General features: G+C 37.2%; 1 protein-coding gene across 7 annotated transcripts in view; it reads left to right on the plus strand.

Moving 5' to 3' along the window:
- LOC109532842 (spectrin beta chain, non-erythrocytic 1) overlaps window positions 1–21,877 on the plus strand; it is a 44,787-nt gene extending 22,910 nt beyond the window's left edge. For 2 of the 7 annotated variants that reach the window (XM_048660532.1, XM_048660525.1), the window contains exons 2-29: window positions 3,906–4,081; window positions 4,472–4,756; window positions 5,521–5,907; window positions 6,050–7,033; window positions 7,095–7,354; window positions 7,470–7,850; window positions 7,915–8,512; window positions 8,603–9,273; window positions 9,351–9,588; window positions 9,804–9,943; window positions 10,261–10,844; window positions 10,903–11,270; window positions 11,350–11,568; window positions 11,852–12,148; window positions 12,201–12,346; window positions 12,651–12,710; window positions 13,709–17,264; window positions 17,607–17,837; window positions 17,915–18,383; window positions 18,437–18,716; window positions 18,769–19,150; window positions 19,250–19,514; window positions 19,647–19,796; window positions 19,887–20,078; window positions 20,139–20,521; window positions 20,581–20,716; window positions 21,121–21,210; window positions 21,517–21,877. In XM_048660532.1, the coding sequence (XP_048516489.1) occupies window positions 3,962–4,081; window positions 4,472–4,756; window positions 5,521–5,907; window positions 6,050–7,033; window positions 7,095–7,354; window positions 7,470–7,850; window positions 7,915–8,512; window positions 8,603–9,273; window positions 9,351–9,588; window positions 9,804–9,943; window positions 10,261–10,844; window positions 10,903–11,270; window positions 11,350–11,568; window positions 11,852–12,148; window positions 12,201–12,346; window positions 12,651–12,710; window positions 13,709–17,264; window positions 17,607–17,837; window positions 17,915–18,383; window positions 18,437–18,716; window positions 18,769–19,150; window positions 19,250–19,514; window positions 19,647–19,796; window positions 19,887–20,078; window positions 20,139–20,521; window positions 20,581–20,716; window positions 21,121–21,210; window positions 21,517–21,659 (12,015 nt within the window). In that variant the 5' untranslated portion in view covers window positions 3,906–3,961 and the 3' untranslated portion in view covers window positions 21,660–21,877. The remainder of the gene's footprint in view (window positions 1–3,905; window positions 4,082–4,471; window positions 4,757–5,520; window positions 5,908–6,049; window positions 7,034–7,094; window positions 7,355–7,469; window positions 7,851–7,914; window positions 8,513–8,602; window positions 9,274–9,350; window positions 9,589–9,803; window positions 9,944–10,260; window positions 10,845–10,902; window positions 11,271–11,349; window positions 11,569–11,851; window positions 12,149–12,200; window positions 12,347–12,650; window positions 12,711–13,708; window positions 17,265–17,606; window positions 17,838–17,914; window positions 18,384–18,436; window positions 18,717–18,768; window positions 19,151–19,249; window positions 19,515–19,646; window positions 19,797–19,886; window positions 20,079–20,138; window positions 20,522–20,580; window positions 20,717–21,120; window positions 21,211–21,516) is intronic. The other 5 variants (XM_048660528.1, XM_048660527.1, XM_048660529.1 and 2 more) reach the window with 5 other exon arrangements.
- The last annotated feature ends 987 nt before the right edge of the window (window positions 21,878–22,864 follow it).

The raw sequence follows: 22,864 nt of genomic DNA on the forward strand, positions 1-22,864 counted from the left end.
TTAGACACATTTTTGTATGATCTCTCTGTTACTAGTGTTGCAGTAAACCGCAACCCACAACCTCACGAAGCCAATATAATTTAATACGTTTATACGAAACCACAACTTATTAGTTATATCTAGGTTTGATTAACCTTAGGTATCATTCAATTAGATCAGCGTTTTCAACAACTTAATATAAGTAATTCAGGAAGTTGTAAAGGTATCACTTGAGTTACGTTACTAATATTTATTCTGATGAAAAATGAGTTGAAAATTTAGTCGAATTGGTTTTCATCTAACTCAAGATGAGTAATTTGTGTTGAAATATCCCAACGCATTGTTTCAGGTTTTTAAAAATATCAGTATTGTTTCTTTTCTAAAGTGGATCAAAGTGACTACTAGATTTCATTTGATCCGATGGAATCGTAATGTTCAGCTCTATTGCTTTGATGGAGCGTTCAAGTTTTTTGCTTGCATTTTTTGTCATTTGCTCTTATTTTGTAAATGCATACAAATATTTTCTCAGTTCAATTAAATTCCATACGTAAACAATTTATTGATTGTGATTGCAAGCTTTTCCAGGAATTGGGCGACTTGATGAAATAGAATGGACGAATATGATAGTTTTTTGCATATGGCATCTGCACATCTGGACCAGTTTAAAATATGTACTTCTAACCCAGCGAGTTGGTGAAATAAATTCCATTCACTAACGATTTAAAAGTTTGATGTGAAATCGATCGGTGAAACCGATTTGCCATTGACCTTGTCTAACTTCGGCTTGGAACAATCGCTTGTTTTGTCTTTTAATATAATCTGGGTTCATGGTTAAAGAATCATGTCCAGATCGCGCCAATGTTCACGGTTGGCTATTTTACATTTTTGAATAATGATGCCATGTCGAGTACCAAGTATGTGCTTTAGGCAAGATCAGTCTATTGATTTATGAACTAGTGATCAATCTCTCATATTTCATCTGGAAGATTGTTATCGTTGTCACTGAATTTTGTGCATTCCCCAGATAAGCAAATTACTTTTCAAGAGTGATGAGCGAGACTGGTCTTGGTCTTGCAGTAAAAGCAAGACTACATAATATTCGGTTTTTCATTGAATCGGCTTTTGATGCCTTCCAGAATTTCGTTACCAACCCTTGTATTAAGATCTCCCATATTAATAACTTCCTCTGCTTTCGGTATCCCGTCAAGGGTGTTTTGGAGCTCGTCGTAGAACGAATCTCTCTCTTCTTGGGGTTTAGTGGTATCAGGGGCATATACACTTTAATATGTGTCTTGGTTGTCTTCGTAAACTTAATCGTTGTAAGCAGTAGTCTTTCTTTCTGCCAATTGTAAATTTTGCATTTGCCCTTCTTTTTCGTCTCTGACAATGTACATATTGCATAATGGTATTTTCCTTAATCTCTACCCTCTTTGTTATGTATTTAAATATTGACAACTTACTGTAGATATTTCACTGTTGTAGTACTTTCGTTAGATTATGTAAATTACACTACCTACATGAAAATATGTCCAATTTCTCTGGATGAAGATCTTCTGGATCGTAATAGACAAAGGAAAAGTACGGGTCAACAATTTTGAACTGCACAATAATTAAACTTATTAAAATAGCAAATGATCTGAGATTTTAAAAATTGTTTTGTATTGATTATTATATTCCTTTAAGTAAATTATTATTACTGTTATTATTAAATAAATGTTGTCTACTTTTACGTCTTATATAAAAGCAAGACTTGCAAGACTTTTGTTGCATGACCGATACCAAGGCAATACTTTGCATGCAAGTCAACCGTTGCTAGATATAAAAATACGATTTTATTTAGTTTAGTCTTGTTATCTGCAAACGATATTTTTGCGCGAAAAAAAAATAGAATTCAACTGATTCTATTGGCTCTAGTTTGAATATCATACGGTGGGACATCCGCTTCTATATCTACTCAAATTATATTAGAGTGACTAATTTATGGGTTCGTCAGAGCGGGCTTTGCGAATATTATTGGATATCTACTGTAAATATTAATAAATAGATCGATTATCCATAAAAAATGTGCCTTGTTACCCAAATCACACGGTATTATCTTATCAGACAATGCTGGTATGGTATACCGAGTGCATGAAGAATAAAAAATATACATATACAGCGTGGAAAAAATTGTACTGATGTTTCTTTTCGAAATTCGAAAATTCAGACCCGAGGCGCAATGTAGAGATAAAAGCCCACAAAGTTTGTTTTTGAGAAAATTGAATTAAAAATGAAATCCAAATTTGATCGTTAGTAGTAATACCTGCCATTTACCTCAAAAACGTACCTAAAAGAAGAAAAATATATGTCCCAAAATATTTTTTGATCTTCTACAAAATGCCAGCGGGATTTAAAATTCCCATTTGTAAGTTTTACCATTACATAGTAAGTGCATGCATTCTGCATTGTCTCATTTTTAATAATTTACAACCGGTTGACTGACATTATGTAATTTTCATTTGAGCCCGCGTTGTTTGAATGACTGAGTTTTCTCTGGTTTTGGACAATGATGCGAATGAAAATGAAAGAAATATTCTGGCGTTAACCGCAAAGTAATCATTCTTCAGAGAATAACACTATCGTCCTATTCAGTGGACCCTATAAATTTGCGATTATTCCAAAAAACCTTTCTTCTCGGCGTTTTTACCAAATTTTAGACAATAGAAAAAGGAGTGGAGAAAGTGGATGGCAAAATAGAATCCTTAACGACAATTTTAACAGAACCCAATAAGTTCTATCGTATTAGAGCTAGATGATGCTTGCTTGTGGTACCTACCCCTATGTCTCTTATTTGAACTCTCGGTATGTTCAGTTTACCATTCACATTTCAACAATTTTAAATATCTTTCGTTAAAACTGTCAATAAAATCTACTATTTATTCTAGTCATGAAATATCCTGGATATTATTGTGGTATCCGCTTAACAATGCTTCCTTTGCTAAATTAGGGCTTCATTAAGCACCAGATTGTTTCTATTATTGCATATTAAATCATGGTTTACTCTTGTTAGGCAAGTAAAGAAAAACGACTACTACAGAATTTTAATATGGCACGCTTAGTTTTATGTTTACCTTTCGCATTAAATATGCATTGTTTTACAATATTATCTAATTCTCGTCATATTTGAATACGCACTGTTATATGTGGTAACTTATATTGAAACATCCCAGAAACTTGCAAATTCGTAATAAATTTAGCTAAGCATACATAGTTAAGCATGATTGGCAGAAAATCTGTTTAAATCTATAAATACGTGTCCAAATGTCGAACGTTCAACTCTTCAGTGAGGAATTTCAACTTTGCATGTAGTAAACGTTTAGCAGAGTAGTTCTAATCAAAGAACAAATACGGCAATGAGAAAATATTGCAGATTTACAGACTGAAAGTTTTCAAATAGTTAGCAACTTTATTAAAAAAAATATCGTTCTGAACTCACTTGAACTGAATAAATAGGTTTCATTTTCTTCATCATATGATGTGGTTTTAAAGATCTCACACTTAGTACACTTTGAATAAATTTATATTGTTGTAACCCACAAATGTATTCAATGTTAAATAAGCAGTAGAAGTAGTTGCGTAAATTAGATTTGTCACCATATGTTATTTCCATTATGTCTGACTAAATTTCTTCTTATTTACAGTAGCAAACCCACACTTCACCCACAGTGTGGGTGGATTCGAATAAATTTTATATTAAACGCTATAAAAAACATGCAACAATCAATTAAATGGCCATACCTATTAGTAACTATTTACAATTACCTAATAGATCCAATCAGACGCCCCCTATTTTTGTAATACAATTTGAACTTGTAATCTACCTTTATCTGTGTATTTAGAACTTATAAATTGGTATCTCTAATCTAATCATTTTTATTTTATTTCAGCTGGTTCCTTGCAGTATGAAACGAGTTCGAGCTATACATTCCAGCAAAGAACCAACATGAGTCAACGAGATGAAGTTCAAAAATTCGAGCAAGGCCGTATCAAAGTCCTTCAGGAGGAACGTCTGCACATCCAGAAGAAAACATTCACAAAATGGATGAACTCATTTTTAACCAAGGTAAACACATCTTACGTTTTGGCTCTACCTGTAAATTAATGGTGAAAATAATGTGAATTATGAAGGAAGGGTCCTGAGACCCTTTATTTAAAGCTGCGGTTAGCACAGATGTCACCAGCAACTTTTCTACATTTAATTAACAAAACTAACATTTTTGTTAAAATGTTTAAAATTATTGCAATCCATAACGCTTACGCGTTAAATTATCTTTTTAGCGGATTAATGGCTTTACTGATATTTTAGATTGGCAAACATAGCATTCTTTAAATAATTGGTTTCGATATTTAAATAGCAAAACAACTTACTTAGAAAAATTCAAGTTTTCTCATTTCTCATTAAACGCAACAATTAGTAGTTAATGTCTGGTCTAATTTGTTTTCTTCGTTTTAGGTTCGCATGGAAGTAGACGACTTGTTCGTCGATCTAGCCGATGGAAGGAAACTGCTGAAACTCTTAGAAATCATATCGGGTGAAAAACTAGCGAAACCCAACAATGGCCGGATGCGAGTACACAAAATTGAAAATGTGAACAAAAGTTTAGCCTTCTTGCACACAAAAGTCCGATTAGAAAGTATAGGAGCTGAAGATATTGTAGATGGAAACCCCAGACTTATTTTGGGCTTAATATGGACCATTATTCTGAGATTTCAAATACAAGAAATTGAAATTCAGTTGGTATGTAATTTCCTATATCGTTGTAAAACAGATTTAATATTTCAAATCAAATCAAATCAAATTAGCACAACTTGTTTCCGCAACTTAAATTACTTATATGTTTAAACAGCAAGTGAACAAGCATGTCCTACTGAACGAAATAGATCAAATTATCAGTAAAACAAAATAATATAAATAAAAAATATACGTCCAATAAAAAAACGTAAAATTTTTGTATGTTTAATATTTATCTTCTTTCAAACGTTTATCGTTATCTGGTTTATTTTTTGAAATAATGAAAACTTTTGACAAATAATGATTTCCGTATCTTTGTTTTTTTTGTTGTACTTTAGAAATGCAACCCGATTTCTTCGGCAGAAACTCGACAGCACAGTAACTAAACTTACATGGCAGTTTTGTAAATATTTTGTTCGTCGAAAGTCGTCAATTCCAATACTATTTTCCTCAATTTCAGGACGCGATTACATCGTTGTATTCGACAATTATTTAGTTTCTAATCCCATCATGCCAAATATCAATACATTGAACGCACACTTTCGTTTTTACGTAAAATTTTATGTTGAAAGGTACAGGAGATCATAAAAATTATATTCTTACACATACATATTGCAATTCCTTCAATTAGAAAGTTTCAAGCGTCTATTTCCTCTATACGCAACACCGTTAGTAAAACGCTGTTATATACAAACGATTTTTATGTGTGTGACTTTTTAAGCACGAAGCTGTTATTTTATTTTTTTTATGAAATGTTATCTGTGTCGTAGGATGAAGAAAATGAGAGTTCCGAGAGAAAGTCTGCGAAAGATGCTCTCCTTCTTTGGGCGCAGCGAAAGACTCATGGTTACAACGGCGTCGAAATCAAAGATTTCTCCGGCTCTTGGAGGACAGGGTTGGGCTTCAACGCCCTCATCCATGCCCACAGACCCGATCTTTTCGATTATAATAGTTTGGTTGGAAATAAAAACATCGACAACCTGAACCATGCCTTCGACGTAGCCAATAATGAACTGGAAATACCCAGCTTGTTGGATGCTGAAGACATTGATACATCCAGACCAGACGAGAAAAGTATTATGACCTATGTTGCTTCATATTATCATACATTTGCACGCATGAAGAATGAAGAGAAGAGTGGCAGACGAATTGCAAAGGTAAACATATTTAAAGTTATCAAGCAAAATCTTAGTTATTAATTTTTAACCTCTGAAATCTGCAAAAGAACAAATGGCCTCCAACAACATTCTAGAGCTCACAGTGACGAGAAACTTAAAAAAATGTTTTTTTTTTTCATAGATTGTAAGCCAAATGGTAGATGCTGATAAAATGAAAGGCAACTACGACCATTTAACCACAGACCTGTTGGACTGGATAAATTTGAAAATTGTTGAATTAGAAGACCGAAAGTTTCCCAATAGTCTAGAGGGAATCCAAAGTCTTCTATTGGCATTCGGCCAGTACAGAACCCATGAAAAACCACCAAAGTACAAGGAAAGAAGCGAAATTGAGGCTCTTTACTTTAACATTAACACACAGCTGAAAGAGTTACGGCAGCCCATGTTCAACCCAGCGGATGGAAAATTGGTGCAAGACATCGAGCGAGCATGGGACGTGTTGGAGAAATCCGAACACAAAAGAGAGGTGGCATTAAGAAATGAACTGCTTCGACAACAGCGCTTGGAACAGCTCAACTATAAATTCGAGAAAAAGAGCATTCTGAGAGAAGGGTATTTGAAAGAGATGATTCAAGTGCTATCAGACCCTCGATATGGCTCCAACTTGGCCCAAGTAGAAGCCACTGTAAAGAAGCACGAAGCAATAAGCGCGGATATTTTGGCTAGAGAAGAGCGTGTGCATGACTTGACCCAAATGTGTAACGAACTGACTCGAGAAAATTACCGAAATTCCGACAAAGTCATAGCTAGAGAAGCTGAAATACTGCAACAATGGAAAGATCTCATTGCGCTTCTAGAAAAACACAAAGCTAATCTAAACAGAATGGGAGCGGTTATGGCCATCCTTCGGGAAATTGACACCACTCTAGCTAGCATTGATCAGTTGAAAGCGGACCTATCATCGACAGATATTGGAATTCATCTAATGGCAGTAGAAGATTTATTACAGCGACACTCACTTCAAGAACTTCAAGTTTCCAGCCTAGGTGAAAGTGAGCGAAAATTAATTCGAACCGGAGAGCAAATCGCTGCCCAAAACCCCAAGGAAGCGGATATTGTGAAGAAAAAATTGGCAGATCTTTCAATAGCCTATCAAGAGCTTAAGGTAACGTCGATTAAATTTTTCTAGTGTATGGTAGTTTCTATTCAATTTTCAATCAATTTAGAGCGTAAGTGCCCAAAGGAAAGCCATTCTGGAAGAAGCGCGAAATTTCTACCAGTTCATTCAAGACCAAGAAGATGAAGAAGCTTGGCTCATTGAGAAGCAGAGAATTTGCCAAGCTGGAATCACCGCCAAAGACCTTAGAGGGGTGTTATCGTTGCAACAGAAGCACAAAGTGCTGGTGGATGAAATAAAGCGGAGACGAAATAAGTTCGATCAACTCGGAGCTACAGGAAAGCAGCTGATCAATGAAAATCATCCAAGGTAACTCAATTTTCAGGTTTCCCCACTGACATCTGCAGTAGCTTTTTACGCCGTTCAAACTTAACTTTCTCGTGAAAACGCTTTCAAACATTTAAAATGTTCATAAACTTTCTAGAGCTGTAGAAATTGATCAACACATGGACAGGAACAAAAAAGCGTGGGAACTCGTCGAAAAACTAGCCCTAGAAAGGACGAAACAGCTCCAGGATGCTGCAGAAGCGTATCAATTTTATGCTGATGCCAATGAGGCCGAGTCTTGGTTTTTGGAAAAGGAATCAATCCTAACTTCAAAAGATCTCGGATCTGACGAGCCCAGCGCTACTGCTTTATTGCAAAGACACAAAGATCTGGAAGGCGAACTCAACGCATATCAAGGCGATATTCAGAGTCTGAACTTGCAGGCCAGCCGACTTATTGAAGTGGGTATTTCAAATCTGGACTTAAATGCTGAAGTGGATGTGGCGGATAGTATGGAAGACATCCAATACGAAACCAGGTATTTTTCTCTCGCTTTTTATCTTACAGACAACTTATTAATCAACGAATTATTTATTCTGCAGAATGATCGCTACTGAAGTATTGGTAGACGAACCAGTGGAAAAAATTGAATACCGAAACATAGTTGAGGAAAGAAAAGTGCCTCAGGTCCGAGCCTTATACCAATTTAAGGATCACGGCCTTACCATGGTTAAAGGCGAAGTTATGTTCCTGTTAAACAAGAGCAACCCAGATTGGTGGTGCGTGAGGAAAGCGGATGGAACCGATGGCTTTGCTCCGGCCAACTACTTGATTGAAATTGAGCCGAGAATAATTCAAGTAACTGTACGCAAGCCTGAAACAGTCAAATCCATCCAAAAAGTGAAGAAAACGCAAATGGTGAAAACCAAAGTTCCAGTCAAAGTTCGTCGGCCTCGACCCGCTAAAAGGAAGATGGATGATAACAACAGCGTACCAAAAAGACAGAAGCAACTCAATGATACCTATGCCAGGCTCAAAGAAATGGCAGTTTTAAGACGAGCTTTATTGGAGGATTCTATACGATTGTTTAGCTTCTATCGGGAATGCGATGATTTCGAAAGATGGATCAAGGATAAGGAGAAGTTGCTGGCTGTTGAAGATCCCAACGATAGTGTTTTGCAAGCTAAGAGGAAATACGAGGTAAGTATCACCGACTTTAGCCATTATTGACATCCTAATAAGCTTTTTATCTTACTGTTCAAAGCAGTGTTAACTGTCATTTTCTTGCAGAAATTTGTAACGGACCTATCAGCTAGCACAAGACGAATGGACGACCTTGAAAGAGAAGTAAAAGAATTTGAGAAACAAAACCACTCTCAAATCAACAGCGTTCGCGCTAGATTCCGCCAAGTCCAAGTAGCATGGCAGAAACTAAACAGACTAAAAGCGACCAAAGAAAAGAGCCTTGAAGGTGCCAGTAGTGTTGAGCTCTACAATAAGCTCTGCGAAGAAGCTAGAGACTGGATGCTCGAAAAAATGATGCAGCTAGAAGGTGCTGTGTTAGGGCACGATTTGAAAACTGTACAAGCATTGCAAAGAAGACACGACAACCTGGAAAGGGAGCTGGCTCCAGTTGAGGAGAAGGTTAACAAAGTTATGCTGTTGGCGAATGATGTTCAAGGCCAGTATCCGTCAGAGAGGCACAATGTGTCCCAAAAACAAAGTGAAATCGACGAACTATGGGCTAAAGTCAAGGAGAAGGCTATAGAGCGAAGAGCTCGCTTGGAAGATGCCGTGGGTCAGCAAATATTTACAAATGGAGCTAAGGAGCTTCTGAAATGGGTGGCCGAAGCTAAAGAAAAACTGAATGCTGATAATTTGGTCAAAGACGTGCAGACCGCTCACGCATTGATTAAAGATCACCAGGACTTGAAAGATGAAGTCGAAACTAAAGACGACGAGTAAGTTTAAACCTCAGTTCGCACTAAAAATTATTCATAAATTTTATCCGATTCATAACAATAATTCATTTTCACAGATTCAAACAACTTATTGATTTGGGGCGGAAACTTCTAAAGACAAATCCAGAACTTCACGAAGTTCGAAATTTGATTGATCGTCTCGAAGCCGAACAAGCTGCAATAGCGCGAGGATGGAAAGAAAAGGAACATTGGCTGCAGCAATGCCTCCGATTGCAAGAATTCAATAAAGAAGCCGACAATATTGATGCGGTTACCTCAGCTCATATGGCCTTTTTGGAGTTTTCTGATCTTGGCGTAAGTATACTTCGATATCCCCATTAATAAACTTATTGTGAAATTTAAATCTAAAGAAAATATTTAAGGGGTTCTATTGTCTTCCATTTCTCTTCTACATTCATCTAGATATTGACTACCTATTGCCTATCCTATTTTTAAACTTCTGTCATCGAAAATTTTAATTGATGTGCAGATACAGGTCAAAGTTGACTATCAATAAAAATTAATTCCAGAATTCGCTTGATGAAGTGGAAGCCTTTCAAAAGCAGCATCGAGCATTTACTAACACATTGTCAGCACAGGACGAACGACTTGCGGCCTTTGCAAAGCGTGCAGATGTGTTAATTAGTGAGCAACATTATGATAGCCAAAGGTAAGGGAAAGGTTAAAAAAATGACTACGAACAGACTATCAAATAAAATTCGTGCAGATCTGAACGATGTGAGAATGTTACTGGTCATGAACTTTGACAATTTCTTAAATATGTTTGTTCACTCAAAACCAGTCTCTTCATTAGTGGAACAGATTCTCCAAAAATTTCTCAAAATCTAATGTAAAGTGCAAAAACTACAGCACTTATTATTTTGTTCTTAATTTTCTCCATATCTGCAGCCATTGCGAGCAGCTTGTATTAAAATCTACGTTTTGCCGAAAACCATTTCGATTTAATTTGAAATCGCAATTTTGCAGCATTGCAAATCGTCGTGATCAAGTACTTGAAAGAAGACAGGCAGTAAAAGCAGCCTGCCAACAAAGAGCTAACGCATTAGATGCAGCTAAAAATTACCAAGAATTCTGTGCTGAGGTCGAGGATCTCAAAGTGTGGCTCGCAGAAAAGCAAAAAACTGCCTCCGATGAAAGTTACCGCGATCTGAACAATCTTGAACGCAAGCTCCAAAAGCACAAAGCTTTTGAAAGAGAACTTGGAGCTAATGAAGGCCAGTTACGCAGCGTTTCGAAATTGGGCTCAGCTTTGATTGCTCAAGACAGTCAACATAAAGACGATGTGGGCGCTATTGTTCAACAGTTAAATGACTCCTGGAAAAACCTTGTTGGAGTATCATTAGAGAAAGGAAAACGCCTGAAACAGGCAGAGGCCCAAGATAGCCATAATGCTGCTGTAGACGATGTTAAAATCAGAATTTCTGAAATTAGAGATACCCTGAGAAGCTCAAACGTTGGTGTAGATCTTCGATCATGTAGAGACTTGCTGAAGAAACAAGAAGCTCTAGAATTAGAACTGCATCAAGTTGAGATAAGGGTGAACGACTTGGGTAAGTTTTATTTCGCCATTGCTGCCAATCAATCAATTTCACTTGTATTTTCTGTCAGTTACTCAGAGCCATGACATGAGCGATGACGGCCACTTTGACTCAGAAGCTATACGCAACAATTCCTTGGCCAGTTACCAACGGCTGAAGGAATTGGACGGACCCACCAAAGCTCGGCGCGCAGCATTAGAAGAAGCTCTGAGATTTTACAAGTTTAGTTTCGAAATCGACTCAGAAATGCAGTGGATCAAGGAGCACATGCCTCAAGCCACTTCCGAAGACGTACCCAACAGTCTACATCAGGCTGAAAGTTTCCATAAAAAGAACAAAAAATTACAGGCCGAAATTGTTGGACATCAACCTGTGGTTGATAAAGTTTTCGAGCTTGGTCAAAGTTTGGTTAATCAGAGACATCCTGAGAGTGGCAGTGTAAGTTAGATAACCGAAAGTTGAAATTCTTTTAAATGCTGAAACTGATTGATTTAAGTAAAACTAATTTTTTTACTAGATCAAGAGATTGTGTGACGAACTGCGGTCCGCTTGGGTAGGGTTGGAAGAAAGCGCTGCCAAAAGAGCCACACAACTGGACCTGTCCCTTAAAGCTCAACAGTACTTCTTTGAAGCGAGCGAAATTGAATCGTGGCTTACTGAAAAGGCAAACATTCTGGACAGCAATGATTATGGAAGAGACCGAGATTCAGCCACTAAACTTTTAACGAAACACAAAGCAAGTTGAATTGTTATTACTCATTGTCGCAAAATACGAAAACAGTTTTCGGCTGTTTAAAAACTACTTGAGAAATCAGATTAGATAATTACAGTAAATTACTTTTTAAATACCTACAAATAGTGATGATCAAGAATTATAGTGCGTACATACACTAAATATCTGTAATCAACTCATTTCTTTTCAATAATTGCATGCTATAATTGTTTACTCATTAAACAGTATAAAGATATATCCGTCTATGAACAGCGAAAACACTATTTAAAATTCAAAATTGTTTTAGGCTTTAGAACTTGAACTGGATACTTATAACAATATTATATCGGAAATGGGACATGGGGCTCAAGCCATGATAAAGTCTGGTCATCCAGAATCGAAACTGATTGCGGAAAGACAATCCAGTTTGGAACATCTCGTTAGATTGCTCCAAAGGAAAGCAGCCATTAGACAACACAGGCTAATGGAATCGTTATTTGGACATGAGTATTTCGTTGAATCTGGGGAATTGGAATCCTGGATTGCGGAGAATGCTTTGCAAGCGTCGTCGGCCGATTATGGTCAAGATTACGAACATTTATTGGTATTATGTTAAACTGTAGTTTTTTTCGTATGCTAAAATGATTGACTTTTAGCTTTTGAAGAGTAAATTTGATGATCTCAAGCACCGCATTGAAGCTGGATCGGAACGATACAAACAATGTGAAACTCTGGCTCAGAAACTTTTGGCTAACGAAAGCCCATACAGCACAGATATTCAAAATAAGCAAAATCAACTCGAGTAAGTCAAGGAATTATTTTCATTTCGCAAGTGAACCTAAACTAACTCAAAATTACTCCTACCAGTCATTGACACCTGTGCATGGTAACCTTTTTCAACAATCTCTTGATTATACACATTTGCACCATTCTTTTTGTGAAGCTAATGGGTAAAGACTCACAAGATCAGCCAATACGATGAAACAAACTTTGTTATTTAACTTCATAATTTATTCATTTATCCGTTTCACAACTATATGTAAACTGTACTTATTTTGTCTTTGTATGATCACTCTCACAAAGGTGTTGGAACTAACTTGTTTTAGAGATGATAGTATCCCTTCAGAGGCGTGCCGTGAGGTGCAGGAAAAACATCAACGGATCAGGTAACTGTACATTAATTGTTTTAACCAGAACATTCTAACACAAACATAACTAAATCGCATTTCCGTTTTGCTTGTTGTTAAAAAAACGTGTTGTTTTTCGACTAGTTCACATGCTGAAATAAGAACGTTGACCAAATTTGAACTTGAAGTGATTCTGAATTCACCTACTTTTCCGTTTCATTGTAGTTAAACAATTTATTCGAAATCACCTCGAAAGCCGATATTTTTTACGCTTTCAACCCGGAAAACGGATTATAAACAAATAATTGATTTGTTTTCAATAGAGAACAAAATCATGTATACAAGGAAAATTAAACATAAGTTGCAAAATATTTAATCTGATTTAAAAATTACTAATGTCCGGCTAATATAAACGCTCTTTGCACAATGCTTAAGTTGAAAATTATAAATTTCTGAGTGAACAATAAAGCTCAGTTACTTAAAAATTCGCTTCATATATAAAATGTTGATATACGATATATGAGTAAAACTGTTGATAGAGGAAAAAAGGGCAAAAGTGAATTGAAAAAAGTGATTTTATTTCGAATGCGTCCCAATTTATTTGCGGGGATATGTTCATGAACAGATTAAAACAGCAAATAAACAGTGGTCCCGTTTGTTTTAAAGTTATGTATAAAGCTTTCGAACTACATTTCTATTTCAATACATGTTTTGCTATTTTATTTTATTATTTTATTAAGTTTTATGCTTAAGTTACTTATACACGCACACACACAGAAAGATTGCACAAACAGGCATAATCGACTAAAAGTAGTCGATAGTAAACGAACATAACAATGCAGACTATCCAAATAGCATGACAACAAACCGCTCCTTCAAAAATACCAAAAAAATGCATGCTCATTGACTAGCCTTTAAAGCGCCTAGTGATTCTAGAAAGAAAGCATAAACATCTTTCCAAATTACAAACAAATAGTGCTCTAATGCTCAGATAAATTTTGGCAATTTTCACTAATATCGATGTTTTTCTATTATAGACAATCATGGGATAACCTGCACGTCCAAATTAAAAATCGAGAAGAACGCCTGAATGCGGCTGGTGAAATTCACCGTTTCCACCGAGATGTAGCTGAGGCATTGCAACGTATTCAAGCTAAAATTGCTGCTTTAGGAAACGATTTGGGTCGCGACCTAAACTCAGCCATTGCACTATTCCGAAAGCATGAGACCTTCGAAAACGAATTGGTTGTTTTAGAAGCACAACTGCAGTTCCTTGTTGAAGATGCCTCAAAGCTTCAAAAAATTTACCCGACAAATAAAAACAAAATTCAACAGCAACAAGCTTTGGTGGTTGAGGCTTGGAATGGCCTAAAAGAACGGGCAGATTTGCGTAAGGATCAACTTCAAGCCAGTGTCGATTTGCAGAAATTCTTGGCACAAGTGAGAGATTTGACGAATTGGGCGACGAACCTCAGATTATCTTTGACTGCAGAAGAGCATGTGAGGAGCGCTGCTCGAGCTCAAGTGCTTAAAAGCGAACACGAAGCTTTGAAGGGCGAAATTGAGGCCAGAGAAACCGATTTCCAAAGCGCAAGCGATAATTTGGCTGCAATGGAACAAACAGGCCATTATGCTGCAGCTGAAGGCGTTGAAAGATACAAGGTGTTGATCCAAGAACGTGAGAAACTCCATACAGCTTGGCAGCTCAAAAAGATCCATCTGGATCAGCTATGTGACTTGCATATTTTCCTGAGAGAAGCCAAGTTGTTGGAAGATGCCACTAATGTTCAAGAAGCTGCGCTAAGTCACTTAGATTTTGGCGAAACTGTTGAAGAAGTTGCCAACCAACTGAAAAAACATGATGCGTTTGAAAAACTAGTCGTCCATCAAGATAAAAACCTGGAAGCTTTAATTCAATCTGGGAATAAGCTACTTAAACAGAACCACTATGATAGTCAGCAAATCGCCCAAAAACTAGCAGATATTCAAGCGAAACGCAATCGAATCCACCAGTTATGTGGGCAAAGAAATCAGCTACTTCAAGATGCGCTGTTGTATGCTGAGTTTGTTAGAGACGTAAGCGAAGCAATGACCTGGATTGCAGAGAAGAAGAAAAAAATGGACATTGAAGGAACAATGAATGATAACATCAATTTGGAGGAAAAAATCAAAATACTCCAGAAACACCAAGCTTTCCACGCTGAGGTAACTGCCAACATTAGCAGGATCGAAGAAGTCCAAGGTAACGGGCAGAAGCTGATTAATAAACGACACAAGGCCAGTCCCGAAATTCAAAAACAACTCAATGACCTGCAACGAGTATGGGCTATGTTCATCCAAGAAGTTAATCTTAGAAACCGAGGGCTTGAAGAAGCCCAAGATATCCTTGCCTTCACCAACTTGCTTGAAAAACTCGAAGCGTGGATCCGAGTTAAGGAAGTTATGATTCAAGCAGGCGACACTGGAAGGGACTACGAACATTGCCAACTTCTTCAGCGCAAGTTAGACGATGTTGATACTGACATGAAAATCGATGACGCTAAAATTAAAAGCATCAGCACTTTGGCCGATAAACTAGCAAGGCAAGGCCAAACCGGAGTAATCGAAAGACGCGATGCTTTCATTGCAAAGTGGCATTCGTTGCAAGGCGCCTTAAACAACTACAGAATGAAGTTGGCAGCAGCCTTGGAAATCCACTTGTTTGACCGAGATGTTTCTGATACCATAGAACGCATTCAAGAAAAATGCAAGTCAATGGAAGTCGACGACGTTGGCAAAGACCTGGCCGCAGTCGAACTGCTCCAAAGAAAGCAGGATGCATTGGAAACAGAAATTTCAGCAGTAGAATCAAAAGTGCATGACGACCATCAAGTCGTTGCTGTGGCGCTTAGTCAAAAGTATCTTCAGAACGCAAGTCATTTACAAGAGAAACTTTCAATAGTCCAGTCGTTACTGATCCAATTAAATGCAGCAAAACACGCAAGAAGAGAAATGCTGGAACATGCGTACTTTCAAGAGAGATTCAAAGCGGACGTGAAAGCTCTCGATCTGTGGGTTAGTGAAACTATCAAAAGAATGGAAGGTTATGATAAGTCAAACAGTATATCTGACGCCGAAGCTCATTTAGAACTTCACAATGAACTCCGTGCAGAAATTAAAGGGCGGTACGATGCCTTCCAAAGCTTAATTCAAAAAGGACAAAGTTGTCTGCAAAAGGATTCACCTGAAATAATTGATAACGTTGCAAAACTGCAGCAACTGCAGGCAAGTATTACTAGTGCCTGGGAGCAAACTCAGCTGGAACTGGAACATGAATATAACATCCAAGATTTCAAAGAGCAAGCAAATCAACTAAACAATTGGCTGGCCACTAAAGAAGCCTTCCTTAATAACGACGACGTAGGCGATACTCCCAGAAGTGTAGAAACTCTTTTAAGAAAGCACGCGGACTTCGAAGCCATGCTGGAAAAACAGTTGGTAAGAGTCGATGAAATATCAATAGTGGCGAATAAAATTACGTCGGTAAAACCCAGCTCTGAAGTATCAAGTAAACTGAATGCAATCATTGTCCGCAAAGATCGTTTGCTGTCCAAAGCAGCTGAGCGCAAAGTGATTCTGAATAAGTCCAAAGCGTTGCAGCAATTCCTGCATAATGTGAATGATGTGGAAATATGGTTGAGTCAGAAACTATCCATAGCTGCAGATGAAAATTACCGAGAACCCAGCAATCTCCAAAATAAAATTCAAAAGCACGCCACATTTGAGGCGGAGGTGATTGCAAGTGGCGAACGCATTCAAAACGTTGTAGAAGAAGGAAAAGAACTTATAGCTGCCGACCATTATGCAGCTAAAGAAATCGGTATTCGATTGGACGAGCTAGAAAATGATTGGAAACATTTGCTGGAACTGTCCAACCTGAAACGCGATAGGCTTAACGAGGCTTATCAAGCCCTATTATTCAACAGATCCTTGGAAGAATTCGAGGCTTGGTTGAATGACGTTGAAGATCAAGTGCATTCCATTGAAACAGGAAAGGATTTGGCCACAGTAAATACGTTACTCAAACGCCACACCGCTCTTGAAAACGACATTCAGCAACACACTGAAAATTGCGAGCAAATCGACGATGCAGCCGAGCAATTTGTTAAAAGCGATCATTTCATGGCCTATGAAATCAAGGAAAGCGCGGATTCAGTGATCACAAGATTCCATCAACTCAAGGAACCTCTTCAGGTGCGCAGAGACAATTTGGAATCGTCAAGTACGCTACATCAATTCACCCGAGATGTTGAGGATGAACTTCAATGGCTGGCGGAAAGAGAAGTAATCTGTTCGTCGACGGATTTAGGACACAATTTAGCTGCAGTTCAAAGCCTGCATAAGAAACATCAAGTAACAGAGGCAGAATTAGCCGCACGAGAACCGATAGTAGCCAGTCTGGCTTCGAGGGCATCTAACTTGACTAGATCTAATCATCCATTGGCGCATCTCATCAAGGAAAAAGCGGACCAGGTTAAGTCGCAACTGACCCAAGTCAAAGACTTGGCGAGTATTAGAAAACTTCGATTGCAAGATGCGCTTGAAGCTCAGATGGTAAGTTTCAATGTATTGATTTGTTTAACGAAAACGGCCGTTCATTATACATTTATAAATAATTTGCACATTTTTTACAAAATGACTCAAGAGGAAAAAAGCGAATATACTATTTAGAATGAGGTAAAATATCTGCACCTTCACTTTCTTGTTCACACAATAACGGGTTTTCTTTGCCCCACTTGAAGGCTCTTGGTCCCCCCCATCACTCTTATAAAATTTACATTATTTGAAGAACCTAAATAAACGAATAAAAAATTGCATTTCCAAACAGTTTTATCCTAGTTATTCCTATTTTTTGTTTGTGCTCTAATCTGTTTATGTGTTATTTTCTGCGTTTAGTTCTACCAAGAAGTCACTGAAGCACTCACTTGGATAAAAGAGAAACGACCCTTTTTGTCTACCAAAGAAGTTGGTAAAGATGAGGATACCGCGCAGTCATTGCAAAGGAAATTAGAAGCCTTGACTTTAGAAGTTCAATCTTTTCAGCCCAATATTGAGAACATTAAAAAGGCAGCTGATAGTCTGATAGAACGCGAACATTTTGATTCTGAGAATATCGCACAAAAAAAGGTATACTCATGTTATTTCACTATTGAAAAATCATACACTGTTTGCTATTTAACTTACCAAATAACATACATTTTTAGATGCAAGTTGAGTATGAATTTAACGACCTAAGAAAACTGGTGTCTGAGAGAGAAGTGCGCCTAACTGAAGCCCTTCAATACTTTGGCTTTATCCATGAATGCAACGACGTCCAGGACTGGATGCGTGAACAAACGAACAAAGCGGATTCCGAAGAATATGGCAACGATCTGGAACATGTGGAGCTTTTGATTCAAGCCTTCGACACTTTCCATGCTAGTTTATTGAATAGTGAACCTCGCGTTCTTCAATGCGTTGAGAATGGAGGTGCGCTCATTAACGCGAAGAGCAGTTACAGCTCAGAGGTTCAACAAAGAGTGAGCGAGCTCAAAAGCTCTTGGGATGATTTGATTGAATTGGCCAATGCCAGGAAAGAAGCTTTGAACGGTGCTAAGCAAGTTCACTTGTACGATAGAACTGCTGAGGAAATAATATCATGGATTCAAGAGAAGGAATCAGACCTTATTTATGGCAAGTAGCAACTGTTATGTTACGTGAAAATATTATAATCTTTGAATTTTCAGGAGCGTATGTACAAGATTCTGAAGCTATCGAGCAATTGATTCGCAAACATCAATCACTGGAAACTGAAATAAAAGCCATCAGAGATCGAGTTGACTTCATTATCCACGAAGGTGATAGATTAGTGACCGAATTTCCGGACACCAAGGAACATATCGATGATAAGAAAGAAGACACGCTTTCGGCTTGGGAGGACTTACAGCTTAAAGTCGAACGGGAAAGGGAATACCTCCAACAAAGTGAACAGCTGCAGTCCTACTTTGATGAATATCAAGAACTTCTGTAAGTGAAACCCATTTAAATCACAAAACTTGTTACTAATTAGGATTTTCAGAGCATGGATCAATGAAATGCTGGCAAAAATCACCGCGCCAGATCTACCCCAGGACTGTTCTGAAGCCGAACACCTCATTCTCAGGCACAAAGACCACAAATCTGAAATAGACAGTCGGCTGCCGGTATTTTCGCAATTCTACAACAACGGAAATGCATTCATGACTAATAGTCATCCTCTTTCACGTGATATCGAGGACAAAATCAATATCCTTCAACAGCGCATGGAGCTGTTGATTAACATTTGGCATCAAAGAAGCATCATCTACGATACGAACTTGGATGTTCAACTCTTTAAAAGAGAGGCTAACATTTTAGAGAGTTGGTTAGTTCTTAGGGAGGATATGCTGAGGGATGGTAAAGTTGGCGACAGTATTCAACAGGTGGGATCAATATTAGTTAAAAATTGTTGCAAATCAAGAGCTTACTGAATACTGTTTGTGGGTTCGTTATTTTTTCATAAAACATCCTGATAATTCCAGGTGGAAGAATTAATTAGGAAACACCGCGATTTTGAGGAAACTGTTAAAGCGCAGCAAGACAAATTCGAAGCATTGAAACGAATGACCATACTTGAAGAATCGTTTGCCCAGCAACTGAAGCAGGAGGAGCTGGCAAGGAAGGCAGAGAAAGAACGCTTGGAGCAAGAGAAACTGGAGAAACGTAAAAGAGAGGAAATGGACCGGATCAGTAAATTAAGACGACAGGAATCTGGTGAACGAGAACCTCGTTACTCTGAAATTCCAGGTAATGATTACTGCTTAATCCTGTTTGTTTTGTATTTTAAACCAGCAATTTGTATGATGGGATACATTTACCGTATAACCAAGCAATGCATTGAAAAACAGGTCTTATGATTGATAATGTTATTTCTTTAAGAAGAACAGCTAAATGGACAATCGTCTCACTATGGTCCGCCTTCAAATGCCAGTCCACTCCTATATGGAACTTCACCATCAAGTCCAACCTCTACTAATACGTCTTATCCGGTTCCAGCTATGAGAGTAGCTTCACCCCTACCAACCACAGGTAAATAATTTGATGTTTTAGATTCACGCTCTTGTATATGAACTTGCTATTACAAAACACCTTGTATCTAATAAAAAAAAATGTTTTTAGGAACTCCTGTTATTGGCTTAAGAAAAACAAACTCTGTAGCGCAAATGTTTGATAGAGAAAGGATTCGACGTGGATCCGACCACGCGGTGAAGAGAGCAGAGAGCATGAAAGTAGGACCGGGACCGAAGCCAGTGAAACGAACACCATCTTTTACAACCAGAAGAAAGGGCTCTTTCAAGTCGAAAAATCCTTGTAAGAAATTGGCAGTTCAACTCTCAAAGCACTGAAATTTAAAGAAATTATTTGTCCTAGATGTGGTTTTGCCGCCAGTTGAAGCCGAGGCTTTCTTAGAGCGGAAACAGAACCTGCTACCAGGATCGAAGCGCGCTTCAAACAGAGCCTGGAAGAATTCGTATACAGTTTTATGTGGTCAACTTCTATGCTTCTTTAAGAACAAAGATGATTTTATTGCTAGTAAGGCTAGCAGTGCCCCACTTACCATTCACAACGCATCATGCTCAGTAGCAGAAGACTACCACAAGAGGAAATACACCTTTAGGTTGATAATAGTGGATGGTTCTGAGTTTTTGTTCTCTTGCGGATCAGAAGTCGACATGATGGACTGGGTTAACAAGATAAAATTTAGAGCTAGATTGCCACCTAGCCAACAGCTATTACATTTTGATGTTCCAAAGGTAAGAAGCTAATTAGATTGTTCATCTACATTTTGTTGACTAACTAATTGACTATATAGGAATCAAATGATGAAATTAGTTCTCAGTCAAGCAGGACATCTAGCCCTGATGTTGCCGACAGTGTAACTTTAAGGCACGAAACTCATTCTAATAACAGTAGCGTGGGATCGTCCCAGTCCAGCAGACACACCTTAGGTAATACATTTCGTATTAATTCTCTCATAACTATCATTCCCACGAAGGATATTCTAACGTGACGAAGTGAAACGACTTATACTTATTTTCAGTATTTTACCTGAAACAATAAATTTTCCTGAGTTTTAATAATGCAGACATATGAAGAAGAAAAGTGAAAACAATAAATCGAATAACATATCGCCGGTTTCAACAAACAACAATTAACTGGGCAATTATTAACACAACTCCTGTTACGGATGTTATCGAATTTATATACTGTGGTTCAAGTTAGATAAAAAATATTATATATAAATATTGCTTCCAATATAATAAATAAACTTGAACCACATTGTGACTGAATTCGTCTCTTTGTAACTAATTTCACTAAAATCTAATAATAAATTTAAAAATTAATTTGGCAGAGAGCCCTCCACCTCCTTTGCCGAGGACAGAACCACCCATAAATTATGCCGCAAAGCGATATACTTACGAAAACATTGGAAATTCATATGGTTAGTTCTCTCATGCATGGTTTAAACTCAATTTCCAACTAACTTGCACATACTTTTAACAATTTTTTTTCTGGAAAAGGTTTATCAGATATTCGAGCCCTGCAAATCTGACTGCTATACAACCTTGGTTGTGGAAGAATTTTAGTTAAAGTGTTTTTCTTGTACTTTCTACATATACCGCTTATGAGGTTTCAGGTGTGGAGTAGACTAGTTTTTTTAGCTTTTCACCAAGATACTTCTATTATTTGGGCTTTGGATGCTGATTGATCCTTTCTTAAAGCAAGTTTTAAATATATTGTATTTTAGCAGATAGCTATGGAAGTGGTTCGAAGCCGAATTTGTCCCAAAGCTCGCCACCAAGACCAAATTCCGTTAGTGGACAGGACCAGAAAATGTCGCATCGCATTCGCGAATTATTTGGCAGAAAGAAAAGAAATACACAAATGTAATAAATGTTAGGTATATTATGTATTGCTTTTGTAGAACCTAGTTAGATTAAGACGATTAGTATTGATTTAATTAATAACGTGTAATTGTTGCAACTTATGTGTTTATATAAATGTAGTTTTGTATATAATGAATGTAATGTCGTGTTAAAGATACCAAATCAAAGTTTATAGAGTATTCTATATATTTTTATTACTTCAAATAAATCCGATTACCATTGTGTTATACTTTTTCCTGGATGCAATTGTTTTGGTAATAAACATTAACTTATTTTCCAAAAGGTTTTTCTGAGAAACGTATAGATCCCATGCAATCTAACAAACTTTTCTATGATCGAAGTAGATTAAGTGATGAAGGTTATTGATTTTTTAACCATTTTCTATTTTTTATTGCTGTTTTAAAACAAAGCTCAATGTTCTACTCAGCCCAAGTTGAAGTAATCGCTAATGCCATAAAAAAGCTCAAGCATTCGTAGTTGAAGAAAAACATTAAAGCGCGAGATCTATAAATTTTGAAACTCGATCAGCTGAATTAAGCAGCATAATACGAAAAACTACCAATATTGCCTGGAAAATTTCGGTTTTGTTATGCCTCCTTTTCAAATTTGAATAAAAGTGATTGCTTTTTTCGCAATTATTTATTTGATCTTAGCGACGTCTTGCTTAGAATGAATTTGATTTATGCTAAGGTTTCAAGCAAGTGAGATCAAATATTTGGCGGAATGAAACTCAACCTACGAATCAATATACTGATTTTTCAACAAATTATTCAAAATTGACAATTACAACATTCGGAAGTTCAGAAGAAGTTTGGAAGAATTCATGCTATAATGAGACCGGCTTTATTCAGAATTTAAAGAGCTTTATATATGAAAGAAAGCGATTTCATACAAGGTAGAAACATTTTCATTTACTTTTCAAAAATTCACGTTTACTCGTTTCTTTGACTACTCAATAAAGCCAGTTTTAAGACTTAATTATGTCAATCGCAAATATCTTCATTTTCATTAGTGAACTGCCTTTCCTGACAAAAGCTAACAACCTTAAGATCAGGCACGGAATATAATCCTGTTTCTTGCAATGCAAATTATAAACATAAACGTCATTCAGAAATTGAACAAATCTAAAATGAAAGTATGCGGTGAAATTGGGTTGGCTATGGCAACGCTATCATTTTCGAGGAAATGCCTTATTTAAAGAAGTTAAAA

This window comes from Dendroctonus ponderosae, unplaced genomic scaffold, assembly GCF_020466585.1.
Source record: "Dendroctonus ponderosae isolate FM_Combo_2020 unplaced genomic scaffold, Dpon_F_20191213v2 Dpon_F_20191213_1, whole genome shotgun sequence".
Classification (NCBI taxonomy): Eukaryota; Metazoa; Arthropoda; class Insecta; order Coleoptera; family Curculionidae; genus Dendroctonus; species Dendroctonus ponderosae.